This window comes from Phocoena phocoena, chromosome 10, assembly GCF_963924675.1.
Source record: "Phocoena phocoena chromosome 10, mPhoPho1.1, whole genome shotgun sequence".
In the NCBI taxonomy this organism is placed as follows: Eukaryota; Metazoa; Chordata; class Mammalia; order Artiodactyla; family Phocoenidae; genus Phocoena; species Phocoena phocoena.
This window is the reverse complement of record NC_089228.1, coordinates 66,603,954-66,628,441: the sequence shown is the minus strand read 5'-3', so window position 1 is coordinate 66,628,441 and position 24,488 is coordinate 66,603,954. Positions and strand designations below refer to the sequence as shown.

The 24,488-nt window shown below is 48.9% G+C and overlaps 1 protein-coding gene across 1 annotated transcript; it reads right to left on the bottom strand.

The window, feature by feature from the left end:
- Window positions 1-7,401: 7,401 nt before the first annotated feature.
- On the bottom strand, window positions 7,402-16,449 carry ARMC12 (armadillo repeat containing 12). Its single transcript, XM_065885951.1, has 6 exons — window positions 16,290-16,449; window positions 15,442-15,587; window positions 15,091-15,225; window positions 9,374-9,547; window positions 9,167-9,238; window positions 7,402-7,731 (listed from the first exon to the last, which is right to left on the bottom strand). The coding sequence occupies exons 1-6, from the start codon at window positions 16,447-16,449 to the stop codon at window positions 7,402-7,404; spliced, it is 1,017 nt and encodes a 338-aa protein (XP_065742023.1).
- Window positions 16,450-24,488: the final 8,039 nt, after the last annotated feature.

The window sequence follows — 24,488 nt, the reverse complement described above, 5'->3', positions numbered from 1 at the left end:
TGCAAGAAAAGCTGGGAAATACAGGGTCTATTTTAGGCAGCCATGTGCCCAGATGATCTAGCAGTCTAAAGTGTGTGTGTGTGTGTGTGTTTGTGTGTATTTGCCAGGTTGTATGCTTTCTAATTCCACAAGTTATACTCACACACATGCCCAAGAGTCGTGTCTCTAATCTCCTTAACCGTGCAATTGCCATTCCATGTTCTGTCTCTGATATTTGATATTTGACTCTAGCATCCCCCCCCACCCCCGAATACAAGTATATGATATGAGAATGGAGAGGCCTTACAGTAAGGATTCATTTCCCTTTGTCATTCTCTCTCAGTCCAGACTGGGCCACAGTAGCCCACAATTTACATACATTCCTTGGAAAAAAAAAAAAAAAATTGCCAACCGTGTGCCCAGAGTATGACACTGAGCTGGGCAGTTAACCTTGATGGTTTCCAGTGTACGAGACAGGATCTGTTACATAGCACCTCCTGCCCCTTTTCCATTGATGGTACCTCCAGCCTCGGGGTATTTTCCCTGAGGTTCCATCTAGAGGTCATATCTTGGGAACCAGCTCACTGCCTAGGAAGTAGCTGAGGTGCTCACACTTGCTCTGGCAGCCTGGACCCTCCGGTGCTCTCTAGAACACCAGGAAATGGCCAGAGATGGAATCCAAGTTCATGAACTCAGCTCTCTTTCTCTGCTTTCCTTCCCTCTTTTTACTCTATTGTATGTATCTAGGTCACAGCATCTCGAACAACCCATAAACTATTTTAAGAAATCACATTTCTATGTTTTTCTATTATTATTTGTTTGCTCCTTGCTCATTCATTTTGAAATCTGTTACTCATCAGCAGATAAGCTGTAGCAGGTGCCAAACGTTTAGGCGAAAAATACTTATTCATTTCTCCCTACCACTTAAAGAAAGACGAGCCTTACTTAGTTTTGACTATGGTAGTCCTCTGTCCAGCTCAAGGAAAAGAGGTGTTCTAAGGTGGCAGTGACAGAATCTCTGGGGTAAGCAGCTGGTTTGGAGGAAGGGAAGACAGTTGAGAGGAACGAGAGGACCTTCCAGGGTGGGGTTTTGGTTCATCGTTTGGCTCTGTGGAAGCAGGTGTCATGGAGGGAAAAGGCTCTCTCCACCCACTTCTTGTTTGTCTCAAAGAAATCCACGTTGTGTTCCCGGACATTCGAATGGCCATAGTTACTTGTGGGCAGGGGTCATGGACATTAAAGTTCCCACACTTGAGTGTGGCACTGGTGATTTTTTTAAAAATTTTATTTAGTTCTTTATTTTTTGGCTCCGTTGGGTCTTCTTGCTGCGTGCGGGCTTTCTCTAGTTGTGGCAAGCGGGGGGCTACTCTTTGTTGCAGTGCGCGGGCTTCTCATTGTGGTCGCTTTTCTTGTTGTGGAGCATGGGCTCTAGGAGCACGGGTTTCAGTAGCTGTGGCACGTGGGCTCAGTAGTTGTGGCTTGTGGGCTCTAGAGCGCAGGCTCAGTAGTTGTGGCACACAGGCTTAGTTGCTCCGCGGCTTGTGGGATCTTCCCGGACCAGGGATCAAACCTGTGTCCCCTGCATTGGCAGGCGGATTCTTAACCACTGCGCCACCAGGGAAGTCCCGGTATTGGTGATTTCTGTTCTCATCCTTGAGTGGAAGAACTGACCCAGTGGCTAGACCCTTGAAAGAGTCACGTGTTACATTCGTTACATAATGAATTACCCCAAAGCTCAGTGTCTTAACTCATCATTTATTACTTCATAGTTTCTGTGTGTCAGGAGTGCAGTCACAACTTGGTTGGGTCCTCTGGCTCTGGGTCTCTCACGGGCTGTAATCAAGGTGTCGGCTGGGGCTGCAGTCACCTTCAGGCTTGACTGGGGGGTGCATCTGCTTCCAAGTTTACTTAGGTGGTTGTAGGCAGACTTCAGCTCGTTACAGGCTGTTGGACCAACAGCTTCAGTTCTTCACAGGCTGTTGGCTGAGCCCTCTCCATAGGACAGCTCCCAATGTGGCCATTGGCTTCATCGGCACAAGGCAGTGAAGGACAAGGGAGAATGGAAGCAAGATGGAAGTCACAGTGTTTTGTAATCTAACCTTTAAGGTAACATTCCCTCGCTTGGCCATTGCATGGCCAGGCCACTCAAGATGGCTGTTCTCTTGCTCTTTGTATATCCGCTGCTCAACAAGTCCCTGTTTCACCTGCACCTATTCACGTGAACGTGTTTGTCCCCTGCTCCAGCTAGTGACTGATCTAATCCCTGCTCTACCTGCCAGTTGTTAAAAGGAAACATCTGCCCTCGTGATGGTCATTAATCTGAGGGGCTGTGAGGGTCGTACTCCAGCTGGTTTCCCGGGTAACTGATGAGCCAACCTGACGTCAATTCCCCCTATAAATGGTAGCCTCTTTCTCCCCCAAGTAGCGAAGATTGCTGTCATGTCCTTCCTGCCGTCTGCGGAATATGGTAGGATGTCACTCTGGTACCTTTTGTTTCAGACATGTAAGATCCCCTATCTCTCTATTGCTGACTCCGAGCTCTTTCTTCAGTCTTGAGGCTGGGCAATTACAAGGCTTTCAGGCCTGAGAGGTGTAGCCCAACAGCCATATTCTATTGGTAAGAAGCAAGTCACTAGGCCCAGTTCACATTCAAGGGGGGCAAATTACACAGGAGAAGTGGTAACATGTGCGTTTAGAGAGGAGAGACCCTGCTTTAAGTCTTCAGACAAAGCTGGGGACTCCAGCCCCATCTGCTAGAGACCCTGTGTTGAGGTCCTGCTGGAACCATCCAGTGGTGTTCCCTCATCTCTGTCCCTCACACGTCTCCTTCAGGAAATCAGTTACAGGAGCAACTGGCAGTCTCCCTGGCCAAATACCATCTACCAGCACCCCAGCCCCTCTTGTAATCCCATCAGAGGGAAACTCTAATTTCCCTTTTTGTAAAGTCCAAGTAGTTTCCCACCCTGGAAAGCTCTTCCCTCTCTCAAGATCGTATTCAAGCCCATCTCTTCTGTGAAGCCTTCTTAGAATCAACTGAAAAGATGAAAAGAGATGTTTCTTTGGAAATATAATTGCCTGAAGGTAAAAGAAGTCTGCAGGAAAGAAAACAAGCTAACCAGCTGGAGGGCAGACCGAGGGACGGGATAGATAGGGTGGCAACTATTGGTTATGAACTTTCTCTTCTCCTTAGCAGAGAACCTCCCAGGCGGGAGACAGATGCATCTAGCTGCTGAGTACACATTAGTCCGTGTTGATTTTTTGTTTGTTTTGCTTTCTTCGGCCACGCCGTGCAGCTTGCGGGATCTTAGTTCCCCGACCAGGGACTGAACCCGGGCCATGGCAGTGAAAGCGCCACATCCTAACCACTGGACTGCCAGGGAATTCCGTAGTGCTTGTTGCTTGATGCCACCTGTGGTGGTTTTTAAATGGTCACAAATTGACACTCTCCTCTTGGAAAGGTAGAGCCTAATTCCCCTTGTCTTGAATGTGGACTGGACCTAGTGACTCACGTCTAACAAATAGAATGTGGGGGAAGTGATAATGTATGACTTCTGAAGTTAGGTCAGAAAAGGTACAGCAGCTTTTGCCCTGCTCTTTCTTGGATGATTCACTCTAGGAGAAGCCAGCTACTATGTCACAAGTACACTCAACTATCCCTGTGAAGATGTCTATATGTAGAAAGCCTGAGGCTTCCTGCCAGCTGCCAGCACCAACTTGCCGGCCACATGAGTGTACCATCTTGGAAGTGATCCTCCAGCCCCAGTCGAGTCTCCAGATGACTGCAATCCTGGCCAGTATAGCTTGACTGCAAGCACAACTTGACTGAATCAGAAGCACCATGCCAAGATGCTCCCGAATTCCTGTGAGAGAGAACAAGTGCTCATTGATGTTTTAAACTGTTAAGAGGAAAGGAGATGGAAAGACATGGCAGGAGGAAAAGTTTTCTGCTTCCTTGTTCTAGTGTGCTTGATTGGCAGGCTCCTGCAGTGCAAACATCTTCACCAGTGCCCAGCTCCTGGAGTGGCCAGCAACATCCAGCAGCCAGCAGATCCTCCTGGCACTACCCCTTGGGCAGCAGTGTCAGCAGAGTGCCCCCACCTCCTGCAGCTTCTCCAGCATCCAGCACCTGCTGTGCACGTGGCTTCTCCGGCAAGGATGCCCCTGCAGCACTCACGGTTTCTCCAGCCCCAGGATCCTGCAGTACGCGGAAGCTCCTGTACCCTGCTCAGGTGGTTTTGTCGTGGAGTGCATTTGGCTCGACACCTCCCCATGAAGAACTTTCCCTGGCATCTAAGAAGGCAGATTTCTGCACGTTGCACTGGTATGACGCTGCAGTGACTTTTCTGCCATACAGCGAGCCACAGGCAGTGTTCTCCTCAACAAAGTCTGGATTTCAGCCTTGAGGTGGGGGGTGGATATCTCTTCCCTGGGAGCTCTGTTTCAGCCTCAGTCCTGGGGGTAAGGAAGAGCTGCTTCTATGTCTGCTATTCAACTGCTGGAGTTCTCTTTACTCCTTACTAACCAATTCTTTATTATTTACAACGGGATTGAAGTAAAAATTATTTTTAAATCTCCCTCTTCAAATTACTGTGTGGTTTCTCTCTCTTGATTGGACCCAGACTGATACACTAAGTTTTGTCAGAATTTGTTACACAGCCACCAATAACCAATATACCCCTCCCCGTCTCATTGTCCACTGCCGGCTCTCCTTTCATTATCACCAGCCAATTGTTATCACGTGCCTGTCCAGAGCAGGCTCTTCCTTCAAGGCTTTTATTAGCAGTCAGATAGGACCTGCTGCAAAAAGAACAAAGTTTATAAAACCCAAGCTTTCATTTGCTAAATGCCAAATGAGAGGCTCAGATGAGAAGTGCTGCCGGAAGTGCCAAAGCTGGTATAGTTGAAGAAAACTCTAGACCACAGCAGGGCATGGGGGCACAGCCCAGGGGAAAAGAGAAAGAAGGGTCCTGTAAGGCAGGGAGAAGTTTGTATCAAAACCTCGGGGGCAAGACCAAACATGGTAGGATTAGGACAGCCGTGACTTGTTTGCTCTAGTTTGGTTGGAGCAGAGTGTTGAACTGCTAGGTTAGCGGCCGGCAAGATGAACAGATGGTGAAGGGCCTTAAATGCAAAGTGAATTCATTTGGTGCTATTATGTGAAAAAAGGGCTCCAGTGACCATACCTTCCAGGACAAAATCCTATTTGCTTTTGATGTAGTTATTTTTTTTTTATTTTTTTTATTTTTTTGCGGTACGCGGGCCTCTCACTGTTGTGGCCTCTCCCGTTGCAGAGCACAGGCTCCGGACGTGCAGGCCCAGCGGCCATGGCTTACGGGCCCAGCCACTCCGTGGCATGTGGGATCTTCCCAGACCGGGGCACGAACCTGTGTCCCCTGCATCGGCAGGAGGACTCTCAACCACTGCACCACCAGGGAAGCCCTGATGTAGTTACTCTTATACTTGTCAGATCGTGTGACCTAGATTTGGGGCTGAGAAAAGTTCACTTTGGCAGTGGGGAAACTATGAAGATTTTTGGGGATGGTGCAATGTGGGGTTCTTTTTTTTTTTTTTTAATTGTTTGGCCGTGCCGTGAGGCACGCAGGATCTTAGTTTCCTGACCAGGGATCAAATCCGCGACCCCTGCAGTGGAAGTGCTGAGTCTTTTTTTAAATTTTTATTTATTTATTTATTTATGGCTGCGTTGGGTCTTTGCTGTGCACAGGCTTTCTCTAGCTGTGGCGAGCGGGGGGCTACTCTTCTTTGCAGTGCACGGGCTTCTCATTGCAGTGGCTTCTCTTATTGTGGAACACAAGCTCTAGGTGCGTGGGCTTCAGTAGTTGTGGTACGTGGGCTCAGTAGTTGTGGCTCGTGGGTTCCAGAGTGCAGGCTCAGTAGTTGTGGTACATGGGCTTAGTTGCTCCATGGCATGTGGGATCTTACCAGACCAGGGATCGAAACTGTGCCCCCTGCATTGGCAGGCGGATTATTAACCACTGCGCCAACAGAGAAGTCCCAAAGTGCTGAGTCTTAACCAGTGGACAGCCAGGGAAGTCCCAGTGTGGGGTTCTAAGATTATTTTTTAGCATGTAGGGCTGAAGAGGATGGAGAACAGAAGTAGGAGAATGACTTCCCAAAAGTCCTGCCATGGGGGATAGTGTAGCTGTGGGAATCGGAGGACTGGGTGGATGTGGTAGGGAGGAGAAGTTAAGGTGACTCCCCATACCTTGCTGGTGACATGGGAACATGGATAGCTTGTGGAGGGGTGGGTAGGATGATGTTGGCTTTTGACAAGTTCCATTGGGTGACTGCATTGTATCCAAGTAGCAGGAAGGAGTAGCCCCAGTCCTGAGCTCAGGAGAAAGCTGAGAGCTGATGATTCAGATCCAGTAGTGACTGTCCACTCAGAGGTGACAAATCAAACTCTGGGAAATAGTGATCAGGATCCCTTAGTAAGAACTGGCTCTCTGATCAGCACATCCTAACCAACACCCCTCCACCCACCATCCACCCACTCAAGTGATGGGGTCCTGGGTCAGGGATACAGTAGGGACAGATTTCCTTGTAGTCCAGTCCTAAACTGGCCCCTAAAATCTGGAAGCACTGAGGTCTTTCTCAACTGCCACAGATTCTGGCTTAGAATCTATGGTCCACTCCCACAGGGCTTGAGCCAAGGACTATGAAAGTAAAAAGCCCAGTAAAAATTAGGAGGTTCCAATCCTACTTCCGCCCCAGACCAGTCATGTGACCTTGGGCAAGTCATTTTTCCTGCCCCTCTACCCCCAACTGACCTGCCAGGAGCATGTAGTATGAAAAAGAAATAACTCTGGTCATCTACTAAGATTTGGAGGTTATTGTTACTGTGGCGTAGCCTAGCCCATCTTGAGTAATCCAGTGCTATATACTGTCCCCTGTTGATTATCTTTGGCCTTAGTCCCCAAACCTGCCTTCTCCCTGAAACTCCCTGAAAGCACTGGCTCCCCATTCAAATTTAAAAGCAGCAAGAGAGGGGGAGGGATAAATTGGATTGGGATTGGGATTGACATATATATACACACTAGTATATATAAAATAGATAATTAAAAGAACCTACTGTATAGCGTAGTATTCTGTAATGACCTATATGGAAATAGAATCTAAAAAAGAGCAGGTATATGTATAACTGATTCACTTTGCTGTACAGCAGAAACTAACACAAAATTATAAATCAGCTATGCTCCAATAAAAATTATCACTCAACAAAATAAAATAAAAGCAGCAAAGGAAGGGAGTCTGTCCTCTAAACAGGGAATGCATTTGGGGAGACAGGCCCACACTTTGACAGGAAGTTATGCTGGCTGAAATCTACACCCACCCTGGAAGGCCCTGGACAGACACTGCCCCTCAAGCTTCTCTCCCATACTCATTTATTGGCTCTCCATAATTTTATTCCGCATTACTAAAGCAGGAATGACTGGGCGGGCAGGAGGGCCAGACTCCCACATCCTGGGGGCACTGCAGGCTGACTATGACTTTGCAGGCCTGGATCTGAACATCCTCCTCGGGGTGGATGACCAGGGCAAGCAGCCGGTCTGCCAGTCGTGAGTCATCCCCAAAGACAGCTTCGTGCACAGACTGTTCATTGTAATGCCACTTCACAGCACGGTAGTGGGGTGAACTCCGGCCCTCACTCAGCCGCTCTGCAAACACCAGTACTTCAAGCAGCAGACTCCCAGGCTGTGTGGACTGGAACAGGTTCAGGAAGTTGGAGTGTACCTGTGAGTGGGATGGAGAGAGGAATGAAGTCCAAGGTAAATTCTCAAGTTCCTCCATCCTCCTATTGCCTCAACTCCCCAATATACCTAAGTTTCAGATCCAACTGTATAGGAAGTTTTTAGTTTGCATTATCATTCTTTAACATAATTTCATTGTGGTCATAAAACATGAGTGATATGATAATATTGATTCAGGGAAATTTGTTGAGATAAACTTTTAAAGCTTAGCATGTGGTTACTTTTTGTAAATATTTTATGTACTTGAGCAGAATGTACATTTACTAATTGTAGAGTGTTCTGGATATGTCTAATGGCTCAAGCTTATTTGTGTTATTTGCAGCAAGTAGAACCTTACTAGGTTTAGGTATCTATGTATTAATTTCTGAAAGAAGAGTTAAAATCTTCCAAATCTTCCACTGTGGTGATAGGTATGTCCATTTTTCTTTCCAGTTATTCAGCTGTAGGAATGAAATGCTGCCATTTGTGACAATATGGATGGACCCAGAGGACATTATGCTAAGTGAGATAAGCCAGAAAGAGAAATACAAATACCGCATGGTATCACTTAAATGTGGAAGTTTTAAGTCAAACTCACAGAAACAGTAGAAAAGTGGTTGCCAGGGGTTGGGGTGAGGTGTGGGGGAAATAGGGAGAGGTTGGTAAAAGGGTACATACTTTCAGCTAAAAGATGAATAAGATCCAAGGGTCTAATGCAAACATGGTGAGTACTGTTGATAACACTATTATATAATTGAAATTTGCTAAGAGAGTAGAATTTAAATGTTCTCACCAAAAACAAACAAAATGTGAGGTGACGGATGTGTTAATTAACTAGATGGTGGGAATCTTTTCACAACGTATACCAAGTCACCACAACATACACTTTTTTCTTAGTATAATTAAGTTTTATATATATATATATATATTTAGTTTTTATTGGGGTATAGTTGATTTGCTACATATGCTTTAAATATCTTACAAATTTACCTGTCAATTATACCTCAATAAAACTGAAAAAAGAAAAAACGATTTCCTTATAATTCTATCGAGTTTTGCCATATACATATTTTGAGATTGTTGCTAAGTTCATATAAGTTTAGAGTTGCTTTATCCTTCTGAACTATTATTATGTAGTGACCCTGTCTATTCCTAATAATTATTTTTGTTATAAGTAATTTTCCCCTAATGTTAAAATACCTACATTAACTTCTGTCACCTGTGTTCCTGACGCTCAGAGTGCAGAAAGTCCCTCAAAGGAAAATCTGATTGTATTGGGAGGACAGAAGAGGGGGTGCTTTGCAATGTATCTAGTGCAGAGGCAGAAAGAGGAACAAGATGATTTTGTGAGGGCTAAGTCTGTCTGAAGAATCCACGATTCTTCCTTTCACAGTATCTGAGTTCACATCCATTAGCCCGTCTTTCAGTTCTTTTCTCACCTGGCAGTTGAGAATATCATAGAGAAGGTCGTTCTTCTGCGCCAGGTTGCTCAGCAATCGCGCGGCTTGCACCTGAATAAAGGAAAGGGTAAAGAATGAGAAGACAGGTGGGCCTGAGCAGGGAAGACACAAATCTCAGCTCCTCCCTCTAGGTGCTGTGCCAGGGCTGGTCAGGAGGGCAGGGCCTGGGCTCTGGTCCTCAGGCACCTGTGCCAGGGTGTAGTCTGACTGCAGGATCTCCATCAAGGCAGGCATCACCCGTCGCAGCTGTGGATGTGCAAAGTCAGGCAGTGGGAGGTTGTTGAGGAGTCTGAGGCCTGCAATGTGCAGCTGCGAGTCCCAGATGGTGGAGATCAGTTCCAGCACCTTGATGGAGTGTTCCTAGGGAGGGGGGAGAGGAGAAGGGTTTTCTACTTTTATACGATAATCCTCAACATTAGCCCTGCCTCTGCCTTCACTCTTCACTGCCCCCGCCCACAAAAACTGAGCCAACCCCACACACAGTTCCCCACTTTAACTCTCAACGTTATTTGACCTAGTTGACCCCTCACCCCCTTGAAACTCTTTCTTCACTTGGCTTCTCCGTCACGTTTCTTTCCCAGTTCTTCTGCCCAACCGCCTCCTCTGTCTTCATCGCTCCCTTAGTGATACAGTGTTAAAGGTTCACAGACTCAGTGTTAAAAATTATCCATATGCTGATGACTTTCAAGTTTCTATCTCCAGCCCAGACCTCTCCCTAAACTCCAGACTCATATATGCAAGTGCCAGTTCCACTTCTGAGAATCTTACTAAACCTCTGAGTCAACACATTCCCACTCCCAGACCTGCTCCTTCCACTACCCTTCCTATCTCAGCTGTTGGTTACACCTGCCTTCCAATTACTCAGACCAAAAATCTATGTTCTTCCTTGACTCTTCTTTCCCTCACACCCTTTTCCAATCTTTCAGAAAATCCTGTTGGCTCCACCTTCAAAATCTACCAACAATCAAGACACTTCTCACCATCCCCCTCTACCACCGTGTTCCAAGCCACCATCACCTCTCCCCCGGGCTTCTGCGATAGCCTCCTTCTCCCTGCTTCCATCCTTGTCCCCTGCATGTATTCTCAGAACAGCAGACAGGCTGGACTGCTCGAGTCCCTAGTTCATTCAGGGTAGGAGCTAAAGTCCTTACAGTGGCTTACAAGGTCTGACATGATCTGTCCCTCTCCCCCCATTATTTCTTTGGCCTCATCTCCTATTCTCTCCTTTGCTCCCATGGTTTCCATCACAATGGCCTTAGCTATTCCCTGAACATGCCAGGTACACACCTATCTTAGGTCTTTGCACGTGGTGTTCCCTCTGCTTAGAATGCTCTCCCTCCTCAGCTATTCACAGCTCACTCTTACTTCCTTCAAGACTTTGCTTTAATGTCACCTTCTCAGGGAGGTCTTCCCTAACCACCCGCTCCTTTAAGATGGCAGCACCACTCCCATCCCTGCCTCCCTTATCCCCACCTCTATTCTTCCCCCATAGCACTGTCAATATGCACACTTTTTGTTTTTAAACTTTTTATTTTCAAATAATTATAAATTCATGGGAAGTTGCAAGAACAGTACAGAGAGGTCCCATGTGCCCTCTACCCAGTTTCTCTCAATAGCTACATCTTAATTACTGTATATTTTCAAAACCAGGAAAATGGTTTTAGCACAATGTGTATGTATAGTTCCATGTCATTTTATGACATATGTAGCTTCATGTAACCACCACTGCAATTAATAGATTATTCCATCAGAATCACCATAGATCTCCCTTGTGGGTCCCTTATTAGTCACACTTAGCCCCGCCCATCAAAACCAGCCCTAACCAGCGGCAACCACTAATCTGTTTTCCATCTCTCTAATTTTGTCCTTTTTTTTTTTTTTTTTTTTTGCGGTACGCGGGCCTCTCACTGTTGCAGCCTCTCCCGTTGCGGAGCACAGGCTCCGGACGCGCGGGCTCAGCGGCCATGGCTCACGGGCCCAGCCGCTCCACGGCATGTGGGAACTTCCCAGACCGGGGCATGAACCCGTGTCCCCTGCATCGGCAGGCGGACTCTCAACCACTGCGCCACCAGGGAAGCCCTAATTTTGTCATTTTTGAGAATGTTATATAAAATGGAATCACATTTTGTAACCTTCTGAAATTGATTTTTTCACTCAGTATAATGCCCTTGAGATCCATCCAAGTGGTCATGTGTATCGATAGTTCATTCCTTTTTATTACTGAGTAATGTTCCATGGTATGGGCTACCACAGTTTGTTTAATCATTTATCTCCTGAGAGACATTTTGGTTTCCAGTTTTTGACCATTACAAACAAAGCTGCTACGAACAACTGTGAACAGGTTTTTTGGCAGATGTAGGTTTTTATTTCTCCAGGATAAATGCCCAAGAGTGCAATTGCTGGTTTGTATGGGAAAAGAGTTCGTTAAAGAAACTGCCAAACTATTTTGCAGAGCGGCTGCTCTATCATTTTACATTCCCACCAGCAACATACGCGAGATCCAGTTTCTCTACATCTTCACCAGCATTTGGTATTGTCACTAATTTGGAGTTTAAATCATCTAATAGGTGTATAGTAATATCTCATTGTGGTACTAATTCGCATTCCCCTAATGGCTAGTTAAATGTTAAACATTTTTTATGTGCTTATTTGCAATTCGTATATCCTCTTCAGTGAAGTATCTCCATGTCTTGTGCCCATTTTCTAAATGGATTATTATTGTTTTTGACGTTGAGTTTGGGGAGTTCTTTACATAATCTAGATATGAGTCCTTTGTCAGATAATGTGGTTTGCAAATATTTTCTTCCAATCTGCAGTTTGTCTTTTCATCTTCTTAACAGGGTCTTTCACAAAGCAAATGTTTTTTTTAATTTGATAAAGTCCAATTTATCAATTTTTTTCTTTTATAGATTGTACTTTTGGTGTCATTTCTATGACCTCTTTATCAAGCCCTAGGTCCCAAGGATTTTCTCCTTTGAAATTGCAACAGCATCCCCTTGCAACACCACCCCCATGCCAGTCTTCCTTACCACCCTTCTTGATTTTTCTGCATAGCGCTTGCCCCGTGAAACCATATATTTCACTTATTTGTGTATTGCCTGCCTTGCAGGCAATATAAGCTCCACTGGGCAGGGATCTTTCCCACTCTGTTCACTGCTGTGTCTCCAGTGCCTAGCATAGTGCTTGGACACAAAGTACGTGCTCAATATACATCTGTTGAAAGAAAAAAGGAATTTTGGCTTCTGAGCTGCAAGATGCTTGGGCCTTATTACCAAAGGCAGATACTCTTACAAGCTGTACCTTTGTGAGCCATGTAAGAAGGATGCCAGAAGCCTGGAGTGGGGGAGCACAGCATTCCCATTAGTACCCTGCTCCTCCCTGCCCCCACCCCTCAGGATACAGACCCTGGGAAAGAAGGAACAGTGGTGCCCAGGCCACGTGCATCAGAATCTTCTGGGGGCTTGTGAAAAACACAGCTTCCCTGTTGAACTGGACCCTCTGGAGGTAATACCCTGAAATCTTCATTTGTTAACCAGCTTTCCAGGCAATTCTGATATGCTTGAGAATCACAGCCTTAGGGCAACTGAGAGGGTTGAGGGATAAAGTAGAGGCAGCCAGCAAGTGGAGACTTAGAGACCTTTTTTTCCCCAAAAAAGTTTGATGCAAAAAATTTAAAGTGCGAAAACACCAAGTGTCGGGGAAGAAATGATGCACCAGAAACACCCATGCGGGGCTGGTGGAGGGTGCAAACTGATACGGCCCTTCTTGAAAAGCTGGGCATACCTTTCACCCGACCATCCCACTCCTGCATACATGTCCACGAGGGAGAAGTGTAAAGAATGCTCATGGTACAATGTGCAAACAACTCAAATGCCTACTCATGGGCAGCTGGATGAATAAGATTGCAGGGTATTCATGAACTAGAACACTACAGAGCAGTGCAAAAGAAGGAAACAGACCAGTTCACATCAATAAGGACGAATCTTTCCATGTTGGAGGGAAAAGGCAAACCGCAGAATACAAACTGCATACTTCCAGATCCATGAAGCTTAAAAACATTCTAACTATGTTTACCTATCTTTGTCTGCCGTGCCCTGCTAGAAAATGATGACACATGTGTATATGGTAAAACTACAAAGAAAATCAAGAAATTGATGAACAAAATACATAGGAATGATTGCCTCTGGTGGGGGAGGAGGCGGGGATTAAGGAGGGGCATCTGGGGCATCTAACCAACTGGTCATGTTCTATTTCTTAGCCTGGGTTCTGGTTACGTGTGTTTTGTTTTATTCTTATTCTTTCTACCATACATGCATAAAATGTTTGCAAGTTTTGACTATTTTACTTTTTTTTTTTTTTTTTTTTTGCAGTACGTGGGCCTGTCACTGTTGTGGCCTCTCCCGTTGCGGAGCACAGGCTCTGGACGCACAGGCTCAGCGGCCGTGGCTCACGGGCCTAACCGCTCCGTGGCATGTGGGATCTTCCCGGACTGGGGCACGAACCCGTGTCCCCTGCATCGGCAGGTGGACTCTCAACCACTGCACCACCAGTGCGCCACCACTTATTTTTAAGTAAACTATTTTGGGAGAGAGATCATTTGCTAGAGAGAGACTTGGAGGTCAAGGAAGATGTTTTTTTGGTTTTGCCTTTTAAGATGGGAAGGAATAGAGCTTGTTGAACACTACTGGGAAGGAGCGGGGGGAGGCCATATCGGACAGAGTTTAATCAAGGAGAGAGGTCCTCAGGGAAGCGGATGGGATCCAGGACTGAGACTAACATTGAACACAGACAGGAAGAAAGCCATTTTTTCATGGCACCAGCAGGAAAGCAGGAATGGATGAGTAACAGGTAAGCCTGGAGGACTAGTAGCAGGAAGCTGGGGGAACTGACATTTGGTGGCTTATATTTTCTCTGCGTGGTGGTAGTGAAGACATCAGTGGCCCAGCCACCAGCCTCAGACCAACACAGCGTGGTGGTGTGGTATGATACTATATCTGGTCTTTGTCCCTGATTCCACGCACAGGGTTCCTAAAATCCTTGCAATTTCCTGATAGGAGTGGTTTTTGTTATTCATAATGAGCTCCTTCCCATGATCCCTGAGTTTATGCAAATGAGGCAACTCGAGGCAACTTTCAGCCCCATACCTGACCTCTGCAGAGAAGAGTGGAACCAGAGATTGAGTTCAATCACCAATGGCCAATGATTAATCAATTATGCCTACATAACAAAACCTCCATAAATACCCCTACAGGACAGGGTTTGGAGAACTTCCGGGTTGGTGAACACATCGAGGTGCTAGGAGGGTGACACACCTGGAGAAGTCATGGAAGCCCTTCCCCCATACTCTGCCCTATGCACCTCTTCCATTTGGCTGCTCCTCAGTTATATCTTTTATAATAAACTGGTAAGTGTAAGTAAAGCATTTGCCCGAGTTCTGTGACTCGTTCTAGTGAATTATCAAGCCTGAGGAGAGGGGGCATGGGAACCTCCAGATCTACAGCTGGTCAATCAGAAGTGGGGGGCAGTCTTACAGGACTCAGCCCTAAGCTGTGGGGTCTGTACTAACTCCAGGTAGATAGTGTCGGAATTGAATTGTAGGACACCCAGTTGCCGTCAAGAGAGTTGGCTGTTGTCAGAAAGAACTTGGGGAATTTCTGCTGTTTGGGGTTCAGAGATACTCCTAGGGACCTAGCACAGTTTTATCCCGAGATTCAGACATTTATGACCCTACTGGGAATCTGATCACCATTTTCCCACCTACTTCCAAGGAAAAACATATTTCTGGGTTACAAACTCAGACCCAAACAAACTTCTGGAACATGACCATTCATCCTATGCCCACTAAACGGCCCATGGCTTATGGACATCTATGTGCTCTGCCCCATACTTGTTGCTGGGCTCACCTGGATTTTCAGCCTGAATTTTCTGATGCCAGAGAAAGCTTTAAGTGTGTTCAGAGCTTGGATTTTGACACTGTTGTCCTTGTCATCCAGCATGGAGCCCACCAACGTGATGTCATCATTAGTACATGCAGAGGCCTAGAGTGTGCCAGGAGAGACAGAAGAGGCGCGAGAAGCGGGTGTCCTGGTCCCCCTACCCCCCCATGTCACCAAAACCCCTCAACACAACCCCTCCCACCATCAACCAGAGAGAGGTCCGAGGACACAGTCTGGCTACTCAAGGGGGAAGGGGGACAGATGTAGCCCGCAGGGGCCAGGCTGGCTGGGAAGGACCTCCTGCTTCCCTTCCCTCACCTCGGACTCCAGCAAGTACACACAGCGCGTGATACTGTGCAGGACCATGCTCTTGGCGTACTCATCCTGTTTGCACTCCAAAGAGTTGAGGAGCCTCCGGAGCTCACCTGAGTCGCGCCCGTGCTGCTCTCGCTCGACTGCCAGGCCTAGACAGCCACCCCAGCCCAGTTCAGGCTGTGGACTCAGAAGTGAGGAAAGACGGGGTTTGGGAAGCCGTGGGAGAGAGACCTGGGGACAAGGCTGCCTTGCCTTTTCTGAAGAAAAGACTTCTTGCTATATGCAGGACCACCATGTACAGTTGAGCAGGGTGTGTATTGCACAAGGGCGCCACATCTAAGGCTGTATTGTTCATATCGTCAACAAAAAAATTTTGTGTTTACTATAACAACTTCCTGGCATATGGCAGTAATATGTAGTATTTCATCATAATTGGTATATGGCAATGATATTCCAGCAGATGGCAATACAAAGTCTTGCAGAAGGGGTTCCTTTCTCTACTTTGCACAAAGTTGTCATAGGGACTAGTGGAGGCTCTGAGAATGTAGGTCCCCCAATTTTCCCTTGGGGAGAACTGCTGATGCAAAGTTTCCAAGCAGTGGCTCCTGGATGCCAGAGTGAATGTAGAATCTAGAAACCTGCCAGGTGACTCCCGAGGAGGCACTTGAGTGCCACCCACTACCTGGGGAGCCTGCGCTAGCATCTCTAGGGTGGCTCTGAGGGAGATGGAGGTGAGAAAGGGGAAGGAGAAAGGAACGTGGAGGAGCCCCCTTGGGGCCCTCCCACACGGGAGACCTGGGGAGTAGGTACCTCCCGGGGCCGAGCCCTCTCCCCAGGGTGGGGACACTCACGGGCGACGCAGATGGGTGAGGCAGAGCAGCGCGGTGGTTGACATTTTATGCCCGCCCTGATGGCCTTGTAGAGCAGGCAGATGGCCCCAGCGGCTGTGGCCAGGCTCACTACACCTTTGCAGATGTCCATTTGCCCCAGGCGCTGGGGGATGCAGCACATGCACGAGGCACCTAGCAAAGGCCTTCTGGAACCAGAACTCTAGCAGGGCCAGGAACCAGGGCACCAGAATCAGAACCTGGGCAACAAAGGAAACTGGGGAAACAGTGGGATGGAGGGTGGTGGTCGGAAACGGGGCAGCCAGGGAGCTTCAGAGGCTGCAGGAAACAAAGCTTAAGACTCCAGAGGAATAAAAGGTCTGTGGGCAGGAAGGTCCTTCACATCCCTCTTTTTTAGGGGAGCCAGGTTGGTGGGGCCCCAGCAGGCTGCTCCAGAGGCTACCTTTCTTCCATTAGATGGCAGCAGAGGCCCAATTTATGGACGGGGGCCTTTAGAAGTTTTTGGGGGGGCGTTGGGGTGTGCCCACTGGCAGCCCTGTTCCCTCACTTCCCTGGTCCCCCCATCTTTGATCTCTTCACCACAGATCCACTTCCGAGCCTTGGGGTGTTTCTGCAGGCAGGGCCCCCCACTTCCATCACAGGACGAAGAGGAGGCAAGTACCTTACAAAGCTCTGCAGTCTCGAGGCTAATCCATCATGTTCCAGCATCTGCTTGTTCCTCTCTGTGTATATTTACCTGTTGACCAAAAGCTCCTGAGGGCAGTTGTCTCCAACTGCATCTCCAACATCCAGCACAGAGTCCTGCACTTAGTAGATGCTCAAGTATGACTTCTGTCATTCTTTGAGGACTTGAGGAGAGAACACGTCAGAGAATCTGGATACGGGGGCTCCAGGCCCATTTAACCAGTGTGACTCTGGAGGAGAAGGGGACTGCCCTTGCCTTGGTCTCAGTTTCTGTATTTGTAACCTGAGGGGATCCAGGTTTAGCATTCTAAATCTCCAGGGTTAAACCTGGGGTAGGTCTGTGCCATTAAACCATGGAGGCCTAAATCTGGGAGTATCACACCCTATGCCCCACAACATACACACAGGGTGGGATGGGCTTTGAGGCCTCCTCTGGAGTCAGAAAATGCCACCACCTTGGAGGATGAGAACGCAACTTTGGAGGCCTCAGTCTCCACCACCTCCACCACTAGGATGGAGCAGGTGAGACCAGACCCTTCCCTTCTTCTCCTTCCCCTACCCACAGTGTCCCCACACCCTCTGGTCTCACCTTCCGGTACAGAACAGGGAAGAACCCAAGCCAGGCTCAGACCTAGAGCCAGCACTGAGTGGAGATGTACCAGAACAGGGCTTCAGCTGCCTGGTCTTGAGCTCCTGTTGGACGGCTCTGAGCCCTGGACTGCACCTGGGTTTGCAGGAGGTGGGGAAATAGGGAAACGGCATCCCCAAGGATGCTGCAGCCAGCCAGGTCTGTCCACTCAGAGCCTTCGTCCGTGTCACCCTAGGCTGCAGGCAACACTCCCAGGGGGCCATTCTCTTCCTTTCTTCCCTCCCATCCCCGGCCCTCCTCAAGGGTCATTCCTGGCACTCTACACAGTCCCAAGGTGGATGTATGGTCAGGCCATTCAAGATGGCTGTTCTCTTGCTCTTTGTACATCCTCTGCTCGACCAGTCCGTTCCACCTGTGCCCTACTCACGTGAACATGTTTGCCCCCTGCCCCAGCTAGTGACTGATCTAATCCCTGCTCTACCTGCTAATTTATTAAAGGGAAACATCTGCCCTCGTGATAGTCATTAATCTGGGGGGCTGTGACGGATGTGCCCCAGCTGGTTTCCCTGGTAACTGGTAAGCCAACCTGACGTCAATTCTCCCTATAAATAGTAGTCTCCTCTCCCCGAGTAGCAAAGATTGCTGCCATGGTCTGCCTGCCTGCCATAATCGGTGGGGTGTTGCCATGATTGGTGGGTCTTAACCTTTTGCTTAAGACACCCCTGTCCAATAAACCACTGATGTCTTCGTTGCTGTCTCCAGACTCTTCAATCTTGAGGCTGGGCAACTACAAGGCTTTCAGAACTACACAGTGCAGCCCAACGACTGGGGAGCCAGCCAGGAGGCCGAAGAAGCTACCGAGATGTCGCGAAGTAAGGACAGGGAATGGAAGGTTGCAGGGGTCATCCTGAGGTGGCCGTCCACTAGCCTGTGGGGCCCTGTGGCAGCTGACTACCATGAGAGGTGTCTTTCTCTTCCATTATATTGATTCTCTTCTACTCTGTTAACTTCAGAGCCTCTTTCCAGTTTAAAAGTAGCATCCCTACGCTGGTGGCTCATCTGACTGCACGGGGATGGCTGGTGAATACAGACCAAACGCAAGGACCTGGATTATCTACAAAAGACAAGCGTACCCCCAGCCTCTTACCCCTAAACAATTAGACACAGGCTTTAGAGGATATTAATTCAGGGACAGTCTTGTGAATTGGACATGGCCAGTTACCTGGAAAAGTTTGGTTGGGGCCTGTGCTACAACAAAATAAGAGTACCCTTGGGCTTCTGACCCCTGCTATGGAAGCGGGCAGAGCAATGATATACAGCATGATGGAACAGCAGCTATATGCAGCTTACAACAGGTGGAAGGCATTACAAAAGGCCTACCCGAGTCATCTAGCGATGCAAAAAAACACTATTTGGGGTCTAGTACAGCTGTGTGTGATATACAGGACCCCACGGACATCAATAGTGACAAAGGAATCCACTTTACCAGTCATGAAGTTCAGGAATGGGCGGCTAAAAGTGACACACACTGGCATTTCCACCTGCCTTAGGACCCCACTGCTGCCGGGCTAATGGAAAGGATGAAAGGATTACTTAACAATTGAGACGAAAACCCGCTCTCTCAACAGGTGGACCAGAGGTTCACTCAAGCTCTATGAACTGTAGCTGAACACCCCAGGAGCAATCATCCCAGGGCCATGTTAACCCAGAGGCAACTAGTCAATACAATCCAAGTTCAACTGTTGACCACCGAAAGACCGCTGCCAACTATCTCTCAGGACAGTAACTCACTTTTGCCTTCGCTACCTTCACTACAGGATCTACCCCCAGAGGAACACACTCTCAAATGGTCCTGGGACTGGCAGGTAAGTCTCCGGTGGTTTGGGTTTGCTGTCCCATGGGGAATAGGATTGGAAAGGGATTTACAGATTTCACCTGGTTTATACCCGGCCCCAACTAAGACTACTAAGGTAATTAATCCAGGCTCCCACTGGAGAAAGGCACCATTATATTAACCCTGTGGGCTGTTCTTATACCGCCTCGCCGGCATGAACTCAGCACCGTGAATGTCTCTGTTGCTGTTCCGGGCTCTTTCTTCAGGCTAAGTCTGGGCAACTATAAGGCTTACAGACCTGCAGGGTGCAGCCCAACATTGGGTGACTACATGGACTCCCTGTAGTGAAGGGTGACAGAGGCCCCTGGAGGCCCCCCCTCCCACTACCATGGGACCACCTATCAAGCTCCATGAACTCCAGGCAGGAAACGGCTGCCTGAAGGGACTGTTTTAGGTTCCAGCTCCCCTGGTAGATCTGAGGATTGGTCCTTTTCTGAGGCGGAACCCAGAGCTACTGGCCTCCCCAGTCCATGTAGCTGATCCTGCAACCCTCACATTCTAAGCAAATGAAGTACTCACCTGCTCTTTGAAGATCTCCAAAGAAGGAGAGTTCTTTCTTGGCTCTAACCTAACTCCCTCCTGCTATATATACCTAAGCCCATTCCTTTGGGTTCTGCCCTCAAATGTTTTGGATGCATTAGAAGCAGACGCATCCCCAGTGTGACATTTTTGCTAGTCCACAACACGATTTTAAAAAAAGAGGAATGTGTATTCATTGGTGGAAAGTCAAGGACTGTCCTTTCTTGGGAGTAACTGCTTTTGGTTTTTGTTTTAAACTTATTTATTTATTTTTGGCTGTGCAGGGTCGCGGGCTTCTCTAGTTGAGGTGACTGGGGGCTACTCTTCATTGTGGTGCGTGGGCTTCCCATTGCGGTGGCTTCTTATTGCTTCTTATTGCAGAGCACAGGCTCTAGGCACGCAGGCTTCAGTAGTTGTGGCTCGCGGGCTCTAGAGCGCAGGCTCAGTAGTCATGCCCACGGGCTTAGTTGCTCCGTGGCATATGGGATCTTCCCGACCCAGGGCTCGAACCCGTGTCCCCTGCAATGGCAGGCGGATTCTTAACCACTGCACCCCACCAGGGAAGCTCCCGGGAGTATCCGCTTTTGATTCAGATGATGTCTGTTTTCTTTTGAGGAGAATTAAAATGTATTTGTTTTTGTGAAATGATGGTGACAACAGATGACAGTGAATGTTCTTAGGGAGCATAAATGAAGGCTGCAGCTCTTTGTGAGAACTTGGATTTTGTTTTTCTTTTTTTGTCATATTCAAAAATTTGGAATATTGGCTCGAGAGAAGTCAGATTCCATATACACACAGCCAACCCTAAGTTTCTTACCTGCCCCCACCAAGGCAAAAGGACATGGGCTGCCCTAGTACACACCTCTCTGCCATCTGCACCAGCTTTTCTGCCTTTAAGGCTGATGTTCCCATCATGTTAGGTGCAGTTTATTTAGTGAGTGAGAGTGTGGGCTCAACCCAGACTGCCAGGGTTCAAAACCAGCTCAGCTACTGACCTAGCTTTGTAATCTTTTTGTGCCTCATTTTCCCCACCTGTAAAATGGGAATAATAATACCTACTTCTTGGGTTTGAGAGGATTTAGTACTTGGAACAGTGCCCATCACACAGAGCTCACCAAACGTGACGATAATTACTATTATAAGCAGGCTTCACCTGGACAAAAACGTTGGGCATGGCAAGGCAGTGAGCACACAGATGGTGGGCCTCTGTGAGGCCTGAAAGGCACATTATTCAGCCCCTTCCATTCACCCTCTAACCCTCCCACTCTGGTCGTCTTCAAGCTAATCAATCTCAACTCCTGTAACCCATTTATTTGCCTTGAACAACTCTGGAGCCCTCTTTGAACCCCCCTCCCCCACCAAATTCCTAAACCAGGAGCGCTACGGGGATCCAGCCCGTTCCCCTGAGCTACTTTGTTCCTACAAACCATCCTCCCACCTGTAAAACCCTCAGACTACCTGCTTATTCTATCAGGACTCTGGTAATGGGTGTTTCAGCCTAGTTAATTAGAGGAGCCTAACACTCTATTGGGGACCTACTGTGCAAGCAGGCCGTTAAGGAGGGGGACCCCCGAGGGGCCCGGCGCTTGCATGCACAGGAGAAGCTAAGGGTAAATTAGCCTACTCTCGAATGAAAAGCCCGTTAGAGTCCGACGAGCTTGGGTTTGGGCAAGTTCCATGATCTGAGTCTCAGTTTACTCCTCCGGAAAACCTGCCTACTACACGGAAGGGCGCTGTCAGAACTGAATGAGAGAATGTACGTTGTGACTCTCGGTGAACGGCGGAAGCGCAGCACGTGCAAGCTGCCCCAGCAGAAAGCCAGAAAGCCGAGAGATGAAAGTCTGGGGGACAGCCCGTGCCCTGACAGGGATCCCACGCTCTCCGGGACCGTGCCCTCCCCAACTCGTGCTTACCCCGGCCCAGGACCAGACTGGGGGGGGGGGCCTCTCGGTAGCTCGTGACTCCAGCGAAGGAGTGGGGACTGGAAGAAACGCGGAAAACCCGCGGAGCGGAGGGGGCGGCGCCCTCACAAAAGGATTTCCGAGTGTGGGGCGGAGGCCGCGCCTTTCCCCGCCCCGAGCCTCCCCCCATCTTGCCTTCCCTCCCCGGACTACTCCCCGCCCCCCGTCCCCCGCACCTCCCCCCCCCACCCCCGGCGCATCCGGCGGCGGGCACAGGATGTTCTTTCGCTCCGGTCCCCCCCGCCCCCGCCCCCGCTCTCACTTTCCCTTCGCTCCCATCCCCCACTCCCGCCGCGCCCGGCGCCTGCACCTTGTTTAACTCCTTCTCTCCCGCGCTCCGCGGGGCTCGGCGCGCCCTGGGGTCCCACCCTTCCCGCCCACCCCCAGGACACGGAGCACGCCCGAGGGCTGCCCGGGAAGAAGCGGGCCTAGGCTGAGCGCTGGGCCTCGGTTCTCCGGATCCACTGGCCTGTCGGGGGTGAAGGGGTGAAGAGTGATCCCAGGAACTGAAGCCGGCGTTCTCCGGACCCCGCCAGCTCACCGGTGCCGGGTGGGCTGGGGATTGGGTGCCCGCAATCCGGCGAGTCCCGCGCCCGAGAGGGGGACCAGATGGACAGGGTTAGTTCCAGGCCCGGAGTGGATCAGCAGGGTCGAGGACCCCAACCTCATTCTCCCCCCGGGTTGGGATAAGAAGGGGCCCGGGTCTCCGCGAGAGGATGGAGAGAGGTCACACCCCTCACGTATACGTCACTGTTTCCAAGGCAACCAGGGGCGGGAACGCGGGCTGGAGAAGGCGAGACCTTAGCGAAAGGAGGCTGCTAGAGACTTTGTGACAGGCGTACGGGTGGGGAGGCGGCGTGGGCGGCCTTGTCAATCTTTGCTTCTTCACTCGCTGATGCACCAAGAAGCTAAGGGCAGGACGGGTTCCGTTCACTCGTTCATTCGACAGACGTTCATTCAGCTTGAACTATGTTTGGCGCCATGCTTAGGCACTGGGTTCTGGCGGCGCTGGATCCGAACCCTGCACTCACCGGTTATTGTGAGTTAGTGTAGGGTGGCCATGCATTCCGGGTTACGTCCGTGGAACTGGTGTAAGTGTTAATAGTGTCCTTTTACTCGCTTAGAAATGTCTTAGTGGTGGGGGCGGAAGTTAAGGAACCCTGTCCCCCAATTCAAGGAAAGCTCCCACGGCGCAGGTAAGGAAGACAAGCTATTGTCTGCTCACTTTGCAACGAGCACTTTTGTAGTCTCTGTAATCTTTGCCTCTCATTCCGCAAGGTAAGTATCTCTAGCACCTTTTACAGGTGGGGAAACTGGCTCCAAAAAGTTGAGACAGCTAAGTGCTGGAACCAGGATCCAGACCCAAGTCTATGTGGCTTCCAAAATCCAAGTGCCCTATCTTATTCTTCCTTCTCAAAACAGATGATATTAAGTAAGTAAATAAATAACACTGTCCCTGCCATGAAGGAGCTTATAATCTTTGGGGAGAAAAATACTACAGGACATAATGAAGCAATAAAATATAGGAAAGAATGAAGGCAGCTCATGAGGCTCAGAGGGAAGTTGATGACAACACGATCCAAGTGGGGTGGAGATTATCAGACTTTGAGCTGGGTTATGAGGTGTGATGGGGCCAGGATCACTGGGCGCGCGTGTGTGTGTGTGTGTGTGTGTGTGTGAGTGTGTGTGTGTGTGAGTGTGTGAGATGTGGTGCCAAAAAAGAACAACCTAAGGGCATCAGAGTAGCGACCCAGAGCTAGGCAGGCTGGAATCTCCAGTAACAAGATCCCTCTGTAAACCCCAAAGCCCCTGGTTGCACCCACTCTTCTCTGCCCTCCACCCTCCTCGGTGGTGTTCTGTTTCTTGCTGTTTCCCAGCAGGCAGCTACCCTCATTCCACTTGACACTCAAGGTCTTTGCAGTTAGTATTTGGCACAAACTCCGATGTTAATTTGGACGTCAGCTTCTCTCTTCCCCACCCCTCTCTGAAGATTATGGGAAATTTTAAAACCAGGGCTGGGACTTCCCTGGTGGTCCAGTGGTTAAGACTCAGTGCTTCCACTGCAGGGGGCGCAAGTTCCATCCGATCCCGGTCGGGAAACTAAGATCCCGCATGCTGCGCGGTGTGGCCAAAAACAAAAACTGGGGCTGTTCAAAACAAAAGGGCCTGCGTAAGTATCAGGAAGCCAATAGGCTTCATGAGAATGGGGACACCAAGCCAGGAAAGAGAACTGGGCGGAGAGCAAGGAGCACAACCAAATGGATCGGACACTTGATGAACATTGGCTCCCTTCCTGCTATGCATCAGGCCCTGTGCTGGACTCTGGGGTCTGGGTACACCATGAATGAGTGTGGGCCCCTTCATATGGAACACACAGGTTAGCAGCTGGTGTACCCAGTGTGCTTGGTTGAGGAGTCTGAAGTTGATAACACACACAATAAACAGTGTTTGAGAAAGATAATTCCAGCAGGGTGTGTAAGAGGAAGGAAAAACCTGGGTCAGAAAGGACAGTGTGGCAGTGACTGTGGGAATTTGGGCCAAAGGTGGAATCTAGG